Consider the following 20,793-nt stretch of genomic DNA (forward strand, 5'->3'; position numbering starts at 1 on the left):
GGGGGGTTCCTCTTTAGCTCTGAAGCTGATTTTTTTTTTACCTGGATTCGTGCGATTCGGTTAATACTTTTAGAGGGAGTCTGAGGGGTGATGTGCCCCCCTCTGAAGCTGACATTTTTTTGATTTTTGAAACTGGATTCGTGCGTTTTGGTTAATACTTTTTTTGGGAGTCTGATTTGATTTCAAAACACCTGCAATTAATGCGGAATGGGGTTGCAGCCTCTCTGTCCCCGAAAATTTAAAAATTACCAATATGCATTTGTTATATCTTATCTCGTATATTTTGGTGACAATTAACACTTTTCACAACATACATAAGCTCAAATTTCCGCTCACTCGCCAAATTATTGAACCAGGAAATAGATATTGGGGCAAGAGGCTTCAGCCCCCCACTGATGGAAATGTCAAAAAAAAATTGCGCGCGAGCATAATTTGAAAACGGCGAATGATGATATCGGACAAGAGATGTGACGGGAGCATGTCCCCTTTCCAAAATAATTGTGCCCGTTTGTAGGTACCAGTACACTTTTAAAGTACAGTGCTTCTAACATGACCTTGTCAGTATTGGTAAGTTTAAATTACGGTCTGCGCGAATTTCGAATTTCCGCCCCCCCCCCCCCCTATTGGAAAATCCTGGATCCGCGCCTGCCTCCCCAAATAAAATTAAACTAAATCCTTTTGATTTCTTTAAAAAAGTTCTGTGGGACTGTCATAAGAGACGAAACATAATTTAGTTTTGAAAATACATATATTTTCAACAAATTAATTTTGCCAAACATCGTTAAATCTCGTTGCTTCCACCAACCGATTAGTCTTTTGATTTTGCTCAAAATTTCCTTATAGTTCAAATCATCTTTTATTTTCGGATGACGTGCGAAATATACCCCTAGGATTTGTATATGTTGTACCCGAAGTCCAAAAAAGAGGTAAACCCGGCCTATCACTTTCCTCTCCTAACCACATAAAATTTGTCTTATCCATATTTATCTTCAATCCACTTAACTTTTCAAAGTTTTTGAAAACTTTCTTTACTCTGTTAACAACAAGTATGATCGAATCTCTTGAGCTCTAGCGCCATCTCTTGGCTAAATTTATGCAATCTTGCGTTGATCAATAGACTAGGCCTAATCTGAGAAAGTTCAAGTCGGGAATCTTTCCAAACATTCAAATACGATGGCCGAAGGAGAGGAAATAGAGCACTTGCAAGTAAGTTATTGATACGAATTTAACCCATGTGTATTTTTAACTGACTTTCATGCAACATATCATTGAAACTAAGGACTTTCGAAGTGGAACCCGGCCCAGTTAAAGTCGATTCTATCTAGCCATCAGACGACAGCGTGCGCACGCTGAACTTCTCGGCTTGGACGGGCTGAAGGTACGCTGAAAAGGAAGTCCGGTCGCGGTCGGTTAGGTTAGCATGTATTTAATTAGGCACAAATTTACACAAGACGTCCAACGTCGGCAGATGATCACCCTTGTCTAGATGCTGAACAGGCTTTGACAAGTAGCAGAATAGAAGTAGAAGTAGGCCTAGACCCTCTTCTAGATCTAGACTCCAGTAGTAGATCTAGGTCTAACTTTAGTCACTAGAAGTAGAAATTGCTTGTAGAGTCTAGACTACTGTCTAACAAGTTAGTCTGTACTACTGTAGGCCTAGATCAAGTTGAATTCATCCTGACCCTTGGCTTGGTCAAATAATTCATTTGTCCAAGGAAAACTTGAATTTAAAGGAAGAGAAATGGGCGCTTGTTCAGAAACCTATCCAAAATTTGACCCTTGACTAGAACTCCGGCGTGGAGATCTGTAGTTAGACCGAATTTTCCGTCTCTTTCGTTCGTTAGCCTCTTATTGGGGTAGGGTCGGCCGGCTCTCTCTTTAGAGACGGAAACCGTCTATACACATTCCCTTGATAACGCCACGGCCATTTCAGGTCGTAGCGTTTTGCCCCCAAAATCCCCCAAAATGTCATTTTACCTCGTGTATATCCAAATGTAAATTAGGCCTAGGGACGGTCTAGGCTATAATACATCGGTTCCACTTACTAACTAGATTAAAATAATCCGTTTAATGGTCCCTTTTAAGGAAATTATGGGTCAAAATCGACATCCATGTTGAAAATCTTGCAAGCCGTGTTAAACTCTCGCTGCCGAAGTCATCTAAATCAATCTCATCCCTTCTACTAGTCTACGCCGAAGGCAAAATGATTATGAAGGAAAAACTGTGATAACGCCATTACGAACGTGTAGATGGCACACAGTTTTTCCTTCATAATCATTTTGCCTTTGGCGTAGACTAGAAGGGATGAGATTGATTTAGATGACTCCTGCAGCGAGAGTTTAACCCGGCTTGCAAGATTTTCAAAATGGATGTCGATTTTGACCCATAATTAGGGTGTCTGAACGATTTTTCAATTTTCAATTTGGGATCGTTTTTCACCATTTTTGTTTGATATTTGAATAAAAAAATGTTATCAGAATAATACATTTCAAATTTCAAGTCTCACCGATGTTGCTATCAAAAGTTACAGCCCCTCCAAAACGCTGGTATATTCATATCATTTTGGTCAAAATCGACGAAAAAGACGTCCACGCAGAGTGATGTTGTTTTGCTAAATTTAGCCAAACAGCTGTATCGCGCGATATGCAAGCGTATGCATATCGTACGCATGCTGCTAAGCCAATCCGCGACTTGCAGCTTGAGCTACGCTGTCTCCGCGACATGTGCCATTGACTAGTATGGTTGGCGTTCGTCGCACAATAAACCCGGAAGTGAATGCACGTTATAGTCAATGGCAATATCGCGGAGATGTCTCCGCGATATTGCCATTGACTATAACGTGTATTCACTTCCGGGTTTATCGAGGGAATTGCCAACCATAATTTCAGTCACTATAATGTGTTTCGTTTGGGGTTTCGTTCGTGCGTGGAGATGTTACGCGATGTAACCATGGTTTGGACTGAGCGGAGCGCACGCCCCCTAGTTAGCTGATCCACCAAATAGCGAGAAGGGTATTTTTAAACTGTTATCAGTTGTGATCCCTGGGGGCTAGCGAAAATATAATCACATAGAATTGTTCCTTAGGACTGGGACTACTTATCAATCGGGGCGTCATATCTCAAAAGTGACAAACCTCAGAGTTAGCCAGGACACAATGTTTAAATTGCTGTTTTGACCAAGATATTTTTAAAATTTCGGGGGCTACGCCCCTTTGGAAATATTGGAATTCACCTGCTCTTTCATATGACACCTCATTCATTGATTATCACCTTCAGGATCACAACAGATAAAGGTTTGAATCTCGATTTGAAAAAAAAAAATTGACTTTTTTTGCATGGTCGCGCAATGCACGCAGGCTGCATAGGGATGCGTGTAATCTCTATGGGAAGAATTTTAGCACACAACATCGGGTGCACGATCAGACACCCTACCATAATTTCCTTAAAAGGGACCATTAAACGGATTATTTCAATCAAGTTAGTAAGTGGAACCGATGTATTATGGCCTAGGCCTAATTTACATTTGGATATACACGAGGTAAAATGACATTTTGGGTTTTTTTGGGGGGCAAAACGCTACGACCTGAAATGGCCGTGGCGTTATCAAGGGAATGTGTATAGACGGTTTCCGTCTCTAAAGAGAGAGCCGGCCGACCCTACCCCAATAAGAGGCTAACGAACGAAAGAGACGGAAAATTCGGTCTAGGAGATAGTATGAAGGGGTGACCAAAGTTCGCGGAAATTTTAGAACATAGTCTAGTAGTACAGTAGTCTACATGTAGACCTAGATCTATAACTAAGTATTACAAAAATGTGATATTCGATCTTTGATTTCTCATATTCTACACAAATGTATTTAGATCTAGATCTAGATCTATTTCAATTATTACCAAATGGACGGCAAAGTTTTTTTACTACAGACTGGTTCATCTAGAAAATTTATCGTCAAAGGATTTCGGAGATAGATCTATCAAGATCTAAAAATTTGATGTTCGATCGTGCGTGCGCGCTGCATCCAAAAAAGTCATAAAAACAACAAGACCTAACTTCACGCACAGGGGTTTACAGTTGATTTATCAAAAAATGTGATCCATCAAAAATAAGGTAATATCATGCAAGATATCATACAATCTGTTGGTACAGTTTTGAGGAAGTCTGCTCTCAAAATGAAGATTTTCAGACCCTAATATCAGTGTGTTGATAATTTTTCGTTTGTTAATATTTTCACAATTTCGTACCCAATTCCAAAGGAAATTTCATCTCTGGGTAATTTTATGTTCCTCTTTCCATTGGTGATATCAGATTTTTGAAATCTTACTGATTTTTTGAGATAGCGAAACTTGGGTCACGCGTGAACTTTGGTCACACCACCATACTAAAACATACCCAAAATGAAGTAAATATTCATTAAATGTCCACATAAAGATCATGAGTTAAAATTCGTTATGTTTATTCCCTGTTTCGTGTCAATTTTCTTGTTATTTTTGGAGTATTTTTTGGGATAAACGTTGATTAGACATTAGGGTAGATAACTTCACACAGGCACGTGCCCGCAACCCACCATCGGTATGTACTTGTACACCATTAATTACAACAACAACAAGTATTTTTTTTTGTTTTAAATGATATTTTATTTCCTTCCTCATAAAATTCACATTTAAAAAAATTGTACATGTATCTCTTCCTACCTGATTTGCTATCTAAGTCACAACAAGGTTGCATGAAATATCCGGACCCACAATGCATTTTAGCCTTTTCTTTGTCACAAAACATCACATTTCTGTTAAACTTTCTCTTATAGGAAATGGGAAAGGTTTTCTGCTAATACGTTGTCATTTCCATCGCAGAGACAATACTGATTCAGCCAATTTAGAGAGCCCATACATGTTGTACTTATCGTCATTACAACTTTCAAAAACTCATAACTTTCTCATTTTTTGTCTGATATCATGCCAACTTTCACCTCTGTTTTTTCTGCTTATATTGTACCTCTATAATAGTTTGTTTTCAAGGTTGGATTTCCCTGTAATGATATCTACTACACACACTGCAATAGTGCTGTAAGTCAGACGCTATGTTCGGTGCGGTTCGGCAGAGTTCGGCAATTTTTCACCCGAACTTGGTTCGGTTCGGGGTTCGGTAATATAATAGCAAGCAGCGTTATAGCCACGGCGGTCGGCACTGGGCGGGCCGCCCGCCCTGCTTGCCGGGCCCTACCAGCACGGAGGGCTTCTGCACACTACTTCCGACCAGCACGAATCTGAATATATCTCACATTAAAAAACTGCTCTAAACGTAATTGTTTGTGAAGAAAAATACTACTTACAGGTACATTCGTATTTCCGTCTTGAATCATGTTTTATTTTCAATTTTAAAAGAATCATGTTTTCAACTTGTTGATAAATGATATTTTTTAAAGATTTTCCAAGACGGTTTTTGTCTAATGTTAGAGTCATGAAAGCTGCCATCTTGAATAGAGACTCAGGCTTGTCAATAACTGTTTTTTATAAGTTTTTATTTTCAATAGGAAAAATATAAAATCCCTATTTTTCCTGAATAAATAAATACCATGCTATAATATATTTATTTCATTATTTATATTGTAAAATTTGTCCAATATGGTTAAAATAAAAACATTAATTTTTTGTTGAGTGGCTTTGAGCTGAACCTGTTTTGATCATGCACATGTATTCTTGTTTATGGCTTGCGATCGCGACGTAGCGTGGTCAGGATTTGGGATTTAAATGGCGCCAGTGAAGTTGCGCCCACCACTGGATAGGCATAAATCACAAGGGCGGAAAATTGGGAAAAAAGTAAATATAAAATGAGCAATCATGACATGAAAATTAGGTACAAAATGACAAGTTTATTAGCTTGCAAAAACGTTTACATTTTTCTGCCGAACATCCGAACCAGGCCTTTGCGTTCGGTTTGGTTCGGTTTGGAAATGCCACGTTCGGTTCGGCGGTTCGGCTACAGGACTACCCTGTAACCTTGTTAACTCTTTATATGCAACACAAATAATCTCCCTGTGCCACATTAAAATGACTTTTTTTTATCATGGGATAGATTTACCAAAGGCTGCACGATTGTTCAATTGTTTCCAGTGCAAAATTTATCTATACCAGTGTAATTACCAGAAATGTGTAATTTTGCAAAGCCATGTTGTTGCTCAAAGCAAACCTTTGTTTTGTGCAAAATTTCATGTGTTGCAAACGAGCAACCTTGCAGAGAGGCTATGCAAGGAAAGCAATTGTAGTTTTGCACCCCCCCCCCCCATCCCAATTTACATAGTGGGATTTGCATTTGATCTTTGATATATATGGGTACGTTTATGCTCAATTTTGAAGGTTTGAAACGCTCATCGTAAATGCTCATCGTAATCGCAGTTCCACGGTGTACTGTTTGTGCTCACTTCTCTGGCTCCTCCATGCATGATTCTGGCTGGGTGGTCTTGCAGCTGGATTCGCAAACCTGCACTGCTCATGCTACGTTGACCCAATTTAAAGGCGTTTACAAACGATTGTGCATTTATGCTTCCCAGAATCGCCGATCCAAAACGTACCTATCTGTGAGTTTATGTTTTTCTGTGATTCTACAAAAATGAGAAAGAACGCAACCATGTTTTGAACTAAATGCGTAACAAATGCCTCATTCTGGCCAGAAAAAGCTGAGCATAAACGTACCCTATGACATGTATGCTATATATCAGGATTGACTTATTGTATTCATATATTACCCAAAATCAAAGGTACATTGTATTTCAGCATTGCAGTAATGAAGCCAGCAAATAGGAAAGGCTTGTCAAAGTTGGCCCATTCTAAATTTATGATAAATCAATCCTATTATTTTGGGGGATTACACTAGACTATTCTGATATGAAATTTGAAATTATAGTTTTACATTCACGTGGTAGATGTGTTTTTTTTTCATGGAAGGTTTGATCATCAGTGAAATCAGAGATGGGGCTATGGGGGGTTGTCATATTCCCCACTCCCATGGAGTAATCATTGATCATCCAAGACATCTCATCATCTTCATCTTGCTACCTCCGAAGAGGTAACAGGAAAGGATTATTCCTAACTGATGATGAATTAAAAGAAATGAGAATCCTATTTGTACTAATCTTTAGTACCTCAATGTAATGGTTAGTAAATTGATGTGATTCAGTATTTTGATTGAAAACATCATTATTCACCTTTTTTTTACAGGTATAGTTAGCAGATTCAATATTTGAAAGTATTTTGGAACAATTAGGAAAAATTTCTAGATCTGAGAGACTTGTAGTTGTTGCAAAGTCAGAGAAAATAGGTTTTTGGAGACTCTCCTGTCATGTAATGAATATTCATTGCACCAATGTGCATATTCATTAGCTGTGAACATGTAGACTTTTTATTCAGTTTTTTTGTTATTGTTCAGAAAAATATTCCATGTGGAAAAAAATATCAACATGGTCTGCTGATGTAGAGATAAAACTGGTCTTAAATTGTTTAAACCTAGTTAAGCATACATTATTTACTGAGATGAAATTTAATTCTGATATAAGTAATTTACAGGTTTTTAGTCAAAATGTTTGTATTTAAAGACTACTACATGTCTTGTGGATTGACATGTGCTTTGTGCTTTGTGTGTGTGTTGAACAGTGTGTGTACGGTATGCGCATGCACGTTAGCAGTACAAGGCTGTGTGTGGAATAATGGACAGGGGCCCAGCTGTGTACACTACACGGTGCAGTGCACATGTGCACGAATTTATTTTGCTATGAGCGTTTCATCGTTGTAGGTTGGGCATTGAATACTGTATTACTACTCTCATAATTCCATATGGAATCTCCTGAGGAAATAGCTGTTGAAAATGCAAAAGATTGTTCCAATTGGGAAGAGTTAAAGGCTCAAACTAATCTAGGAGCTGAGGTAAGAATGAATTTTCCACAGTATGTACCTGGGGTATTCATAAATTTATAAAAATTAAATTATGGAAATATCAATTTTCAATTCATATTTGTATATAAATGATGTTGATGATAATAAAAATGTGGAAATAGCATTTATGCATTCATCTTTTAAAATTTTATATTTGATGGTATCTGGGAAATATGGAAAAAATGATCGTTATTTATTTGCACATTTGTGGTTTTTATTTTATTTGACGGTATATATTATATGAGAGTTTATAAATGTTCATTTTAATAGTCGTGTGAATGTAATGACTTAAAGATGTTATACACACAGTCTGCTAGTTTTGTATTGTAATTGTTGAGGAATTTTAATTCTCCTAGAATTAAAAATATAAATTTTTATATGCAAGTAGTCTCTTTAATAATTGGAGGGTTTTTCCCCAATTTTTCTTACATGTATATGCATTTGTTAACTATGCACGTATTACATAAGATTTCCTATAATATAGTATATTTCATAATACAGTCAGACCTGTCGATAGCGACCACCCAAGGGAAACAATCTTTGTAGACAGGTTCCTTTAGTACATGTTTCAATGAGAAACAATTTTCAAGGGAAACAAAACATGTGGTCTTTATAGACAGGTGGTCACTAAAGCAGGTTTGACTGTTTATACAGTGTATATATTTAATAACTTGAATACCTACATGTACCCTGTACTATTTTCGTAAAGTATTTTCATTTATGCACTTTGCCTATTGATAGCTTAATAATAGTTATTGCATAGTCAAAATGTGGGTTACAAACATTTAGTGTTACAAGGTTGGAGGGAAAAGGCTTGGCTGACCTAGCAACATTTAATGTGGTATGCAATCTTGCTTCTGACTATTGAAATATAATTATTTGTAACATTTTGATTGAAATAATTTGTAATGGCACTCAACAAAGAGTCTGCATTACATTGGATTATTACATTAGGAAATTGCCCCATGGATTTGTATGACTCAGAGTGTACATGATGTACGTACAATGTACTCATTGTGAACAATCACACCTGTCATTCAATTTCAATTATGTGAAATAGTTGCCCAGTCAGTGTCATGAATTATTCATGTGATATTGCCTGTGCAGTATGAGATTTGTAATTGTTATTTTTGTTCTGTCATTCTGTAAAAATATTCCTATACTTGGTAGCATTCCTCCAAAAGACCCCGTAAAGGTGTTTTAAACTTATACTATATTTAAGCCTACATCTTTAAATAGTCTGTTTTAAATTCTTCTTCTTTGTTTTCCTGGATAAGAATAATCATCATTGGGCCAAATAAGCCATTATGGTAATTCGTAATATAACAAAATTTATGCCTTTGTGAAGCACCTGTTACAATTCTTACAAATTATTTCATTAATCTTTTGCGAATAAATCATAAACGTATCTCAAAAATTATCTCAAAAATTATCTCAAAAATTATCTCAGAATTAAAATTAATAGGTAGGACATATACATTATGGCTTGCCCTATCTAACAAGGCATAATATTAATTCTTCTCTATACATTATGAACAATCTATTTTTTAAATATTTTTTTTGCTCTCAGCTCTTCTCAAAGTTATTTCTCTTTTTTTTCCCTCTTGCGTACAGGGAGGCAAGGAGTACAACCTTTCTCAAGACAACGAGCTCAGATTTGAAGTAGAAAACAATGAAATTGTGCAAATGGAGGTAAAAGTTTCCTTTTTGGCCTAATAATTGTAATCATGACTTTATTGTGTTACAATCGGACTCTATTGCATTGACTTGTGACAGACTGAAGCATGGCTTTTATTCCTGAACACTTTTCTCCTAAGAATAGCATTTGAAGATTTGTCATAAAACGCACAGTAACCCAAACATATTTTACATCCTTTAACGTTGTGATGTGCAAGCATCTACCAGTATTTGATTAAATTACAAATTCTAAGTGTTAAATTTGAGTTCAACTATCAAAAGGATCAAATGTTGCTGTAGTCATCATCATCATCATCATCATCATCATCATCGTCGTTGTCGTCGTCGTCGTCGTCATCATCATCATCATCATCATCATCATCATCATCATCATCATCATCATCATCATCATCATCACTCTTATTGTTGCATAATAACTGTTACAGTTGCGTTTTACTGTCTTTTTTATCATTCTTAGGCCTAAAAAAGAAAGATGTTGTATTACCCTATAGGTGCCAACACATGGGTCGGACAGTTGAAAAGCCTTTTTTTTTTTACTCCCTCTTTGGGCTGATATTTCTCAGTTTTGAATGCTTTAATACATTTTTTTCTAAAAAACAGTAAACAAAAAAACTTTTTTTAAAAGCCGACCGTAGATTTCAAGATTTTGGGGTTGGTCGCAAAGGGCAATGCAACATTTTTTTATGATTCTTATTGTGTTATTCTGTTTTGTTTCAGATCAAAGAAGGTCTTGCAGAAGTGTTTGGCTCGGAGCTGATGAAGAATAGAATTTATAAGTTTGCATCCGGTTCTAAAATAGCAGTATTCACATGGCAGGGATGCAAGATTCTAATATCCTTTTCACTCATCTAGAAACTAATGGTGACATTATGAAAACAATCAAGTATTAAAGAATTGAAATGGAATCAAATGATTTGCTTCTCTTACAGTATTTTATACAGTTTATAAGACATTTATATCACCAATATTTTGCACCAATAAAAAAAAAGATGTGTTTGTTTTATTATTCAAAAACAGTGTACTGATAATAAATAAATTATGTTATACATGAATTATGAATTTGAGATGAGATATGCAAGATGCGTTATTCTTTAAAACTCTATGGCACTATGAAAGAAGGAAAATTAAATAGCCTTAACAAAAAAATTCATATCCAGTAGTGCATGGAACTTAAAGCGGGACTGCACTACTTGCGCCCTCTATAGAGCAAACAATGCCTAAGCCATGATCCTCTTTTTCTTATATTGAGAGCTGAGTTGATGAGATAACCACCTGTCAGTGACCATGCAGGGAGGTCTAATCCCTCCCTGGTCAAATGTAGTGCAGACAGGCTTTAACTCAAAGTACATGTCAACTACTCTACTAACACTCAAAATCATGTGTACACTGTACCTCATAGAGTGCTGCTTCAGTATTCAAACTTGATATTTTGACAAAAGAAATATATAAAGCCCATGTTTTAATCATTTTGATACCAAAGAACTAAAAAGTAAACTGTTGCAATTTCAAGGCCAAGCTTGGCCTGCTTTCAAGACTTTACATATTTATTCCTTGACTGCTTTCCTGTACCTCCGAGGGAAGACAGAGGTAGCGTACGTTTCCAAAGAGACACCCATGATGGTGTATCTCAACACACATGCAGCTCTAGAACAAATGAGACAACAGGCTGAACTGGAGGCTACTAGAGGACCTAAGGTTAGGAAAAGATTTTACATTTCATTTACTCTGTTTTTTTTCTGTGATTTCAATGGTACTTGAATAGTGCCATATGTTATTGAATCATGAAAGTGCAGACACATGTGTAAAAGTGGAATGAAATTTTTTTTGTCATATCTTGATGAATTTCTCTGTGCATTTGAGTTGTTATACATGTAGGTCATTCATATGCCTTGGTAAACTCTACAAAAGGCCATTACAGAGAGGAAAAAAAAAGAAGTGTATTCAGAACTTGCCTAGAAAGATACGTTCAATGTTTATGGAAATGAAGAACAAATTAGTTCTGTGCCTCTTAACATAAAGGTTTGCGATCAATCGCAAATATGATATAAAGATTCTGATCAGTTAATAGTCAGCCTTAGCCATTACCATTTTAAATTTTGCCATGCAGGTCCTGGATACTGGATAGTGTCAAAAGTTTTTTTTTTTTTTTTTTTTTTTTTTGGGGGGGGGGGGGGGGTGGGGGGGGGGAGGGAGGGGTGGTGATAACATTTTAAAGATAGCCTAAGGAGGACACCTTTTCTTGTGCATTCATCATCATCTAGTGCTTCCCTTCAGAAGGGGTTGCCGGCTATGCACCTCTATCGCTATCTGTCATATACCCTTGCTCTAACCTCTCCATAGTTAAGATCTGTCCATGTCTTGACATCGTCATACCAAGTGATTCGCTGTCTACCCCTTTCTCGTTTACCCTCTACCATTCCTTCCAGCAAGGTCTTCTACAATCCTCCATCTCTCAAAACATGACCAACATACACTAGTTTTCTCTTCTGCACTGCATTAATCAGTTCTCTCTCTTTGTTTGCTCTGTTCAGGACTTTTGCATTAATTCATGCATATTTTTGTTGTTTTTATCAATTTGTTTTGTTTAGGTGATGGTTGTAGGACCTGGAGACGTGGGGAAGAGCACAGTATGCAGATTATTGTTAAACTATGCAGTCAGGGTCGGTAGGAGACCTACTTTCATTGAATTAGATGTCGGTCAGGTGAGTCTACTCTTATTTTACGAGAAATTTCATCCCATAATTTGTGATTGCAAGAAACACACTGACAATTTACTTTTGTTTGCTCTTTTTTAGATCCTTAACTTAAACTAAATTTTTTAATGAGTCTTTCAATAATAGTTATACCGTAAATCTCTGTGGATAAGGCGCACTTTTTTCCGTCGGCAAAAATCAGAAGTCGGGGGTGCGCCGTATACACAGGTACAGGATATTTCGAGTTCTCAAAATGCCACTTTTTAGTGGTTTTCAAAAATCTCTGTGACTCAACATGAATTACATAATGCAAATAAAGAATAGGATTTACTATTTGAAGTTAAACTACGTTCCTAATTTGAAGGGAAGAGAGTTTTTTTGTTTTTTTTCTTCAGTCACGATAAATTATGCCCCTTCACAAAGCACTTTGCCAGCCGAAGCTCTCCCGTGTCTTCAGCTCACTCACCTGTATCATGCAGCTCACTCACTCACGAAAACTAGCCTGTCCAAATTTCTGTTTGGACTCACGAGGAAATTTTTTCTGTCATCTTTAGTTTTAAAAACAACATTGTTACTAGGTCTAACTTAGTTCACAAACACTTCAACTGTGCCTCGTAATAAAATAAAAGTATTTTCAAACACTGAAATGAGAGCCGATCTGATCTGGTTAACAAAAAGCCAAAACAGCCCAAAAAGCTTTTGTGTGGCTTTTTTGGCTTTTTGTTAACCAGATCGGCTCTCATTTCAGTGTTTGAAATACTTTGATTTTATTACGAGGCACAGTTGAAGTGCTTGTGAACTAAGTTAGACCTAGCAATAATTTTTTTTTTTTAAACTAAAGATGACAGAATTTTTTTTTCCCCGATTTTTTTCTTCTTTTTTTTCCAGAATTTTTTTTTTCCCCATTTTTTTTTTTGTCCTCAAAATAGGGGTGCGCCTTATACACGGAGATTTAGGGTAGTAATAATCTGTTCTTGTAAAGCAAGTAACACATTGTGATATAACGTCCCTATGCTCTTCGAAATAGCTTTGGAAGTTATTACCCTAGCTTTAGCTCTGGCAGCCGTTATCAGTGCACAGTACATTTTAAGGAATAATTCTACCAGGCACTCATTTACTTCACCCGGGTGGAGTGTTGCAAATATAGACAAACGTCTTGCCAATGGACGTTTTTTTTTTGTGGCAGGGATTTAAACCCCATACCTTGTGGTTTACAGTCCGTATACTTATCCACTGGACCACAACACCTCTACTTTTCCTAACCTTTTCAAATGGATCAAATCTTGATTGAACTGATAGGGATGATAGTTTATATGATTATCATAATTGATCATACATGATATATGCTACCATGACACTAATTCCTAATCCAGATCCAACATTATACATTTATCCTCAAACTAACTTAAAAATACAACCACAACCAAAGGCCTAAATTATATCCTTAACAATATCAAAAGCATGGTTAAAATGGAGCCTCAGACCTGCCAACCAGTACGATTTAGTCGTATTTAGTACGATTTTTAGAAGCAAATACGACAGTACGATTTTCCTCAATATAATACGATTAAAAAAAAAAAAAAAAATTTAAATAATTTTTTTTTTGGTGGTATTTTGTATGTGTGTGTGCCATTTTCAATGACAAATTGCCCATTCTGTCCTATAAAGTATCCTACAAGCATCTTACATCGTCAATTTGGCGATGTTCATTGGATCATCGAACACACCAGTCGTGACGAAATCATGCATATTCAACCAACGATCCTTTAAAAAATGTCTCCCTGTATGTAGGAACTGTAAGACGCATTGATCCGCGTAACATTCCATGTTTATTTTTAAGAATACAACTTTTGTCAGTAAAATACAACTTTTGGGATTAAAGAATACAGTTTTTGAACTCCAGAGGTTGGCAGGTCTGGAGCCTTAAGTTCAATTCATTTTAGTAAGTAAATGCTGCATATCAAATCTGATGTTTAGTAAGTCACTTGAAACCACAGGTGCCCAAGATATGATTGGGTGATTTTTTTAAAGTTCTGACCCCCCCCCCCCCCAATTTAAAGATTCTGACATGGGGTTCATGCATACGAACCATAAAATATGTAACCTGGGCCCCAGTGATACAAGTTGATATGAAGCCCCCACTCAAAGGAACTTTAGTAGAACATGAGTCATTTTGTACAAGTGTTGTTACTGTATATACTCAAATTAGTCTTTTTTTTCCTATTTGTTTTTATTCTTTTTCCCTTACAGGGTTCTGTGTCTGTGCCTGGTACTGTAGGAGCATTGCTGGTAGAGAGACCGGCCGATGTAGAACAAGGCTTTGCCCTCACTGCTCCGTTAGTCTATCACTTTGGGGCTACCTCACCCGGCGCTAATATGAAGCTCTATGAGATCCTCACAGCCAAGCTCGCAGAGGTCTTTGCAATGCGATGCAAAACATATTCAAGAAGTAAGAAAATAGACTGACTTTTATTCTACAAAGACTTACTTACTAGGAAATAAGATATACTTCCTACAGGGCTTGAAACCATACATGTAGGTGCCCAGGACACAATTGGGTGCAAATTTTTAAAGTTCTGAAAAGTCCTCCAACTATAGAAATGCAGTTACATTTATAAATAAACTCAACAATAAATTTAATTTCTTTCATTTATTACAGTGAAATAATCAAAATCCCTGGATGCATACCAATTTCATACTTATTGAATATGGAATTATTCATTATTAGAAAAGACAATAATTGTTATAATCTTGAGTTAAAGTCATGTAGAGTAGAAACAACAAAATGGTTCATTTACTTCAAACTAAATCAAGGCATGAAGAGCTTGAATCCCCCCCCCCTCCTCCCACCCCCTCATCTGCCCATCATTATAGTTCTGATACCTGTGAGAAGGTACTTCATATGCTTGAGCGTTACATGTGATGTAGGGTACAAACTAACAGCTGACCTGTAACTGGTAACAATATTTATATTGATGGGCCGGAAGAAATACTACATGTCGCCTTGAGATGGTCATTTTCACTATTCTGAAGCCAGTATGACTGATATCTTGATGACCTTTGACCTTCCTCTTTGATATTATAGTTGCTCAGAGCGGGTATGTCATCAACACATATTGCTGGGTACTACTTTTTATTAGAGCACTAGAAGTTTCACTGTGATATAGATATTTTTACTACTCAAGAAGCCAGTATGATTGCAACATCTTTATAACCTTTGACCTTTGACCTTCATCTTTGTTATTACAGTTGCTCAGAGTGGGTGTGTCATCAATACATGTGGTTGGATCAAAGGTGAAGGCTACCAGTCTCTCAAATATGCAGCTCAGGCCTTTGAAGGTAATGATCAAGCGATGGGATACAGGTGATGCCATAATAGACCAGTTCATGGTTAGCACATGTCCCAAATGACCCTGAATATCCACAGATCTTCAAAACATGAAGAGGTTCCACTTTGTACATTCTGAAATAATCACTCCTACAGCGATGGAGGGGCTACATAAATAGCCTTTGTTTCCCCTTTTCAAAGCATATACTTGCACCTGTGTATCATGGAGTGCACTGCTTGTGCATAATGATTACATAACTTTCATGAGCATGTATCCAGTATTTTGTCTCTGTGTATTTCACATTTTGTTCTGCAATGACCTTTATCTGCTCATGCTCAGACTGCAACCATGAACTGGCTTATTGGAAATAATGAGACATTTTGATAATAGTCTTATGAGTAGAAGAGTAATTTCATAGTGCCATGTTGATCGGTGGTCACTGTGGACAATCCATCATTTTGGTTGAAAAGGGACATTAGTTATGTGTTGTTCAGGATATCACTTTTATTTCCTGTACATCATGCACCTGATCCTTTCCATTTACCTCAGCTAGAAAGTAGAATTGCAAAATGACAATTTTTTTTTCAATGATATGTTGACCCATTAGGCTACACAATTCCAGGTTGTCTCTAATTATAACATGGAATTGTGCGTGAAAATAAATGTGTAGCATATCTCAGATTTCGATGGATTTTGAGTTGTTCATGTATTCAGGAAAACATTGTGGAGTACATTTACTGTTCACCTTTGCAATGTAGAGAAGATAGTTTTAGGCTGAATTTTCCTGGCTCCTGGTTGAAACTATAGGTGCGCTACGACACTCTGTCATGTTTTTGTTCACAGAGCATTGTTTTTTTAAAGGGCTATTAACTAAGTCGTGTAAGAACTATGTTTTAATATTACAAGTCTAGTATTTTCTACCCAACAGTTGATGTGATCATCGTGCTATGTATGAACGATGCTTTAATATTACGAATCTGTTTATTTTCTACCCAACAGTTGATGTGATCATCGTGCTATGTATGAACGATGCTTTAGTATTACGAGTCTGTTTATTTTCTACCCAATAGTTGATGTGATCATCGTGCTAGACCAGGAGAGGTTATACAATGAGTTGGTCCGAGACATGCCTTCATTCGTAAAAATCGTTCTACAATCCAAATCTGGTGGGGTAAGTAACTAGTAAAGAAATGTCCTTCATTAAAGGGCAATAATATCATGGTATCTGGGGGGTGTTTCATAAAGCTGTTTGTAGAGTCATGCGTAACTTTGCGAACAGCTTTATGAAACACCCCCAGGTCTCTACAAAAGATGCACTTCTAAAGAGCTTTGGGAAACAGTGCCTTGGCGTTGGCGTAGTCAGTTGTATTGCTTGAGATTGTATTGTATTGGTTTGACAATACTAGCTCAGTTTTCAATCTATTTCTGTGCATTACTTGGCCATTAGCACTTCTTGAAAATGAATGATACAGTATAGATACCAAAGTTGTTTGGAAGATATAATTTTTCTGTAGTCTTGAACATACAGTTTAGTTTTTTTATTCTATGAGAATTAATTTCTATGTAGATCAGGGCCTGTCTTATAAAGGGTTGCAATTAATCAACTATGTACAAAAGAGATAAGAGACTGCAAACTTGCAATTGATTTAGATCAAGCGCAACTCTTTATAAGACTGGGTTCTGGTCTCATCTTATAAGGAGTTGCGATTGATATCAATCGCAAATAAGTTTGATTAATATATAATAACTCTTTATGAGACAGGACTTAAGACTTGAGATTACCTTTAATATTTCAGTACGAACTTAAAACTTGTTTCTTCTTTTCACTTTTCAGGTGGTAGAGAGATCTCAGGGTTTCAGGCGATTTACAAGAGATGAGAAAGTTCGAGAGTACTTCTACGGCTTTAACTGCTGTTACTATCCTCACTCCTTCGAGGTCAAATTTGTTGATGTAGAAATCTACAAGGTCGGAGGTATGATCTAGATCCCACTTGACTTCATTTGATTGTATGTCACAACTTATTTTAGGGTCTGATGCACATGAGCCCCAAACTCGTTGACCAGTAGGCTCCTAAAAATCTGAACACGACGCTGGATTAAATCTTCAGTCCAAAATTAGGGTTTAACAAAGGAAATTGTCTGAGGTCTAAGTTTTTCTTTGTTATACATGATCTTAGATCTCAGGTTGGGTGAAACTGAAATACAAGAACAAGTTCAGACAAATTTTCAATATGAAAATAGTAGCCATCTTCTTAGTTTTTTTCTTCACTTGTTTGTTTTATTTTTTGTAGCTCCTGTAAAAAAACTGCTGTCTACCTCTTGGAATGAAGTCAGGCAAACTAAACCACTACCAGTCACTTATTTCTTGATTTTTTTTTGTTTCTTGTAGCTTGTGAACATAACCAAAATCAAAATGTTATTATAATTCTTTTATTAGTTTGAACATATTTGTGGCTTACACCCAGTAAATAAGATCAATTGATAGATCTGTAATTGAAAAACAAGTCAGAAAAAATCTTGGAACCAGCAGGATTTGAACCTGCCATCTACTGCTTGCTGGGTGTAAGCCACAAATATGTTCAAACTATTGAAATTTCTCCCAGGAAGCATTACCTTTATGAGAATTTTTTTTTTTATTGATGTGTTTTTTCACCTTTAGCTCCTCCTGTACCTAACTCTTGCCTACCTCTCGGGATGACTCCTGAAGACAACCAAACTAAACTAGTTCCAGTCAATCCAGGTAGGTTTGTTGTTGAAAACTTTATAGTATGAAATTGATTGCCCAACATACCAACCCGTGATGATGTCGGTAATGTGACCAATGAAAATTCCCACTGCAAAACCACAAACTTTCACGAATTGTAAATGCCTACAGTTCCTGTGTTTATAAAAATAAATCACAAATTGCAAAGCTTCAATGTGTTTGAGTGTATGTGTGTGGGGGGGGGGGGGGGCGAGGGTGCAGATTAAAGGTTTAAATGGTCCTTGTCATCACTTTCAATGATTTAAGGGTGACTGTCTTATCTTCTTTTATTCAGGTCCAGAAATTGTTCATCATCTACTTAGTGTAAGTCTAGCTGATACCAAAGAGGACGACCTTCTATCTACCAATGTAGCTGGTTTCATTGTTATGTAAGTATCAGCAATTGGTTTCATATACTATTTGGTTTTCTCCCAAGGGGAGGTTCATTTATCTTTAACCCTTTTTCGACAGTAATTCCACATTTTGTGGTTTTGCTCTATATTTAAAATATGCCAGGTATATAAGTAGAAGGGCAAAAGTTTGTACACACTCTGCATCCATTTTTGTCTCACGACTGCATTGCTTTTGATGCCAGGAATTTAAAAAGTGACGATAAGCTTTGAAAGTCTTGAATTGGCAACATGTAGAGAGATTTGAAATCGTTGTTTTTCTGTCAACATTTGCCATTTTTTCAATTTTTTATACCATTCTTGCCCATGTATATTGATTTCAGAGACATAACATTGAGTTTTAACAATGTAGCAAAAACAGACAAATATTATAGTTGCCAATTTGAAGATCAAGTTAGCCCTGAAAATTAATCCTGCCCTGAAAGGGTTAATGGACCTTTTTGCTGAAGTTCAAAAGATTGGGAAGGGTGGGGATTGGAGAAGGGGGAGATAATGGTTTCCAATCAAGGCATTAGAGCAATTGATCATAGCAAAATCGTGCACACTCCTAAAAAAATGAACATAAAAAACAAGAATAACATGAGACTACATACATACAGTATTTAAAATGTTTCTTTGCTATTTTCTATTTACTACCAAAACTGTGCCTGAGCTTTAAACCGTCTTATACACAAATATCTTTCTCCTAGTAGGTTTATATCAACCTCATTAAGATATTCCCCCTCATCATTTTCATTTTCCTCAGCACCAATGTGGACATGGAGAGGAAAACATTCACAGTGCTTTCACCTGCTCCGAGACCATTACCACGGCGATACCTTCTCCTTAGTGACGTACGATTCATGGACATCAAATGAAGCAGAATAATTTATGGACAAACATCAAGAATTCACATGATTCTATTGCCATGGATCGTGCAAAATGGACAATCTTCATTCAATTTTTTATTTCATTGTGCCCTTTGTTGTGTGCAAATAACTGGAGGTTTTGTTGGAAGTCCCTTGCCTTATTTTCATAATGTCAATGATTTTAATATTCACAATTTTATACTCAGTCCTTTCGTATGTTTATAAAAGATGGTGTAGTTACATGTTATATGTATTTCTCATAGATTGGAACCCAAAGGCCCTAATTCACAAAGGAGGTTTAGATTTATTTAACCCATGGTTTAAACGCTCATTTACATAAACCATGGTTTAAAAATTAGTGCAAAATAAGCATACCTTGCTTTGCGCGTGTCTTGTGACGCGCTTACTTTGCGCTTATTTTAAACCAAGGGTTAGGTAAATGAGGGTTTAAACCATGGTTTAAATCTAAACCTCCTTTGTGAATTTGGGCCAAACAGTCTGTGTCGTCAGTGGTCTTGGACAATGTGGACCATCAATGTGACATTTCATGCGCCTCTCTGTGTTCACTGACTTTCCCCGGAGTCGAAAGTCATTTATTGGTCAAATATTAAGAAAACTGAAGAAGAATTCCAGTGAAGTAAAATATACTGATACTTAAAACTGTGGCTTGTAATAGTATTGGTTTTGGTCTACATTAAGCCTGTATAAAAGATCGCACCAAACAATGTTTAGACATGAAAATGAGCATCATTATGCAAAACGTACCATTCAAGTTTTTCTTAAAGATTGGTGGATTTTAAGTTGTTTCAATAAGTTTCTCTTTAGGGTGCCCATTTTTACATTTTTATTAGTTTGGGGTTAAATATTTTTTTATTAACTCACATGCATTACTCTCGTGCTCACAAATACATTGTAGTAAGATTTGTTTTTATCTGCATGTGAGGTTTTATATGACATGTTAGGGTTAGGTTTATTGATTCATAATGTTTTCTACTGTTTCATTTCCCTTAATAATTTATTCTATAGATTATACCATTTCAAAACCTAGTAGAAGAATCTGATATTGTTTTCGGATGACTTTTATAATGCCATTTTCTCAGGAACACAAGGTTGGATGTGTACATGTATGTGATGTGAGCTTTAAAGTATTC

At 36.5% G+C, this 20,793-nt stretch overlaps 1 protein-coding gene and 1 non-coding gene across 4 annotated transcripts; one reads left to right on the top strand and one right to left on the bottom strand.

The window, feature by feature from the left end:
- The first annotated feature begins 1,097 nt into the window (after nucleotides 1–1,097).
- Nucleotides 1,098–20,029, top strand: LOC763581 (polyribonucleotide 5'-hydroxyl-kinase Clp1). 3 transcript variants are annotated; one of them, XM_030990010.1, is made up of 12 exons: nucleotides 1,098–1,206; nucleotides 9,536–9,613; nucleotides 10,337–10,450; nucleotides 11,189–11,314; nucleotides 12,208–12,321; nucleotides 14,563–14,761; nucleotides 15,562–15,651; nucleotides 16,712–16,812; nucleotides 17,476–17,614; nucleotides 18,301–18,381; nucleotides 18,680–18,773; nucleotides 19,540–20,029. In XM_030990010.1, exons 1-12 carry the CDS (start codon nucleotides 1,174–1,176, stop codon nucleotides 19,649–19,651), a joined length of 1,281 nt encoding a protein of 426 aa, XP_030845870.1. In that variant the 5' UTR covers nucleotides 1,098–1,173; the 3' UTR covers nucleotides 19,652–20,029. The 3 variants fall into 3 exon arrangements, with proteins under 3 accessions (XP_030845870.1, XP_030845871.1, XP_030845869.1); XM_030990009.1 differs by lacking the exon at nucleotides 1,098–1,206 and adding an exon at nucleotides 7,662–7,912; XM_030990011.1 differs by lacking the exon at nucleotides 9,536–9,613.
- LOC115926246 lies at nucleotides 6,955–7,089 on the bottom strand. The gene has a single exon (XR_004065040.1). It is a non-coding gene; the product is annotated as a U8 small nucleolar RNA (small nucleolar RNA).
- Nucleotides 20,030–20,793: the final 764 nt, after the last annotated feature.

The sequence above is a fragment of the Strongylocentrotus purpuratus genome, unplaced genomic scaffold, assembly GCF_000002235.5.
Source record: "Strongylocentrotus purpuratus isolate Spur 01 unplaced genomic scaffold, Spur_5.0 spur5_scaffold_19, whole genome shotgun sequence".
NCBI classification, from domain to species: domain Eukaryota; kingdom Metazoa; phylum Echinodermata; class Echinoidea; order Camarodonta; family Strongylocentrotidae; genus Strongylocentrotus; species Strongylocentrotus purpuratus.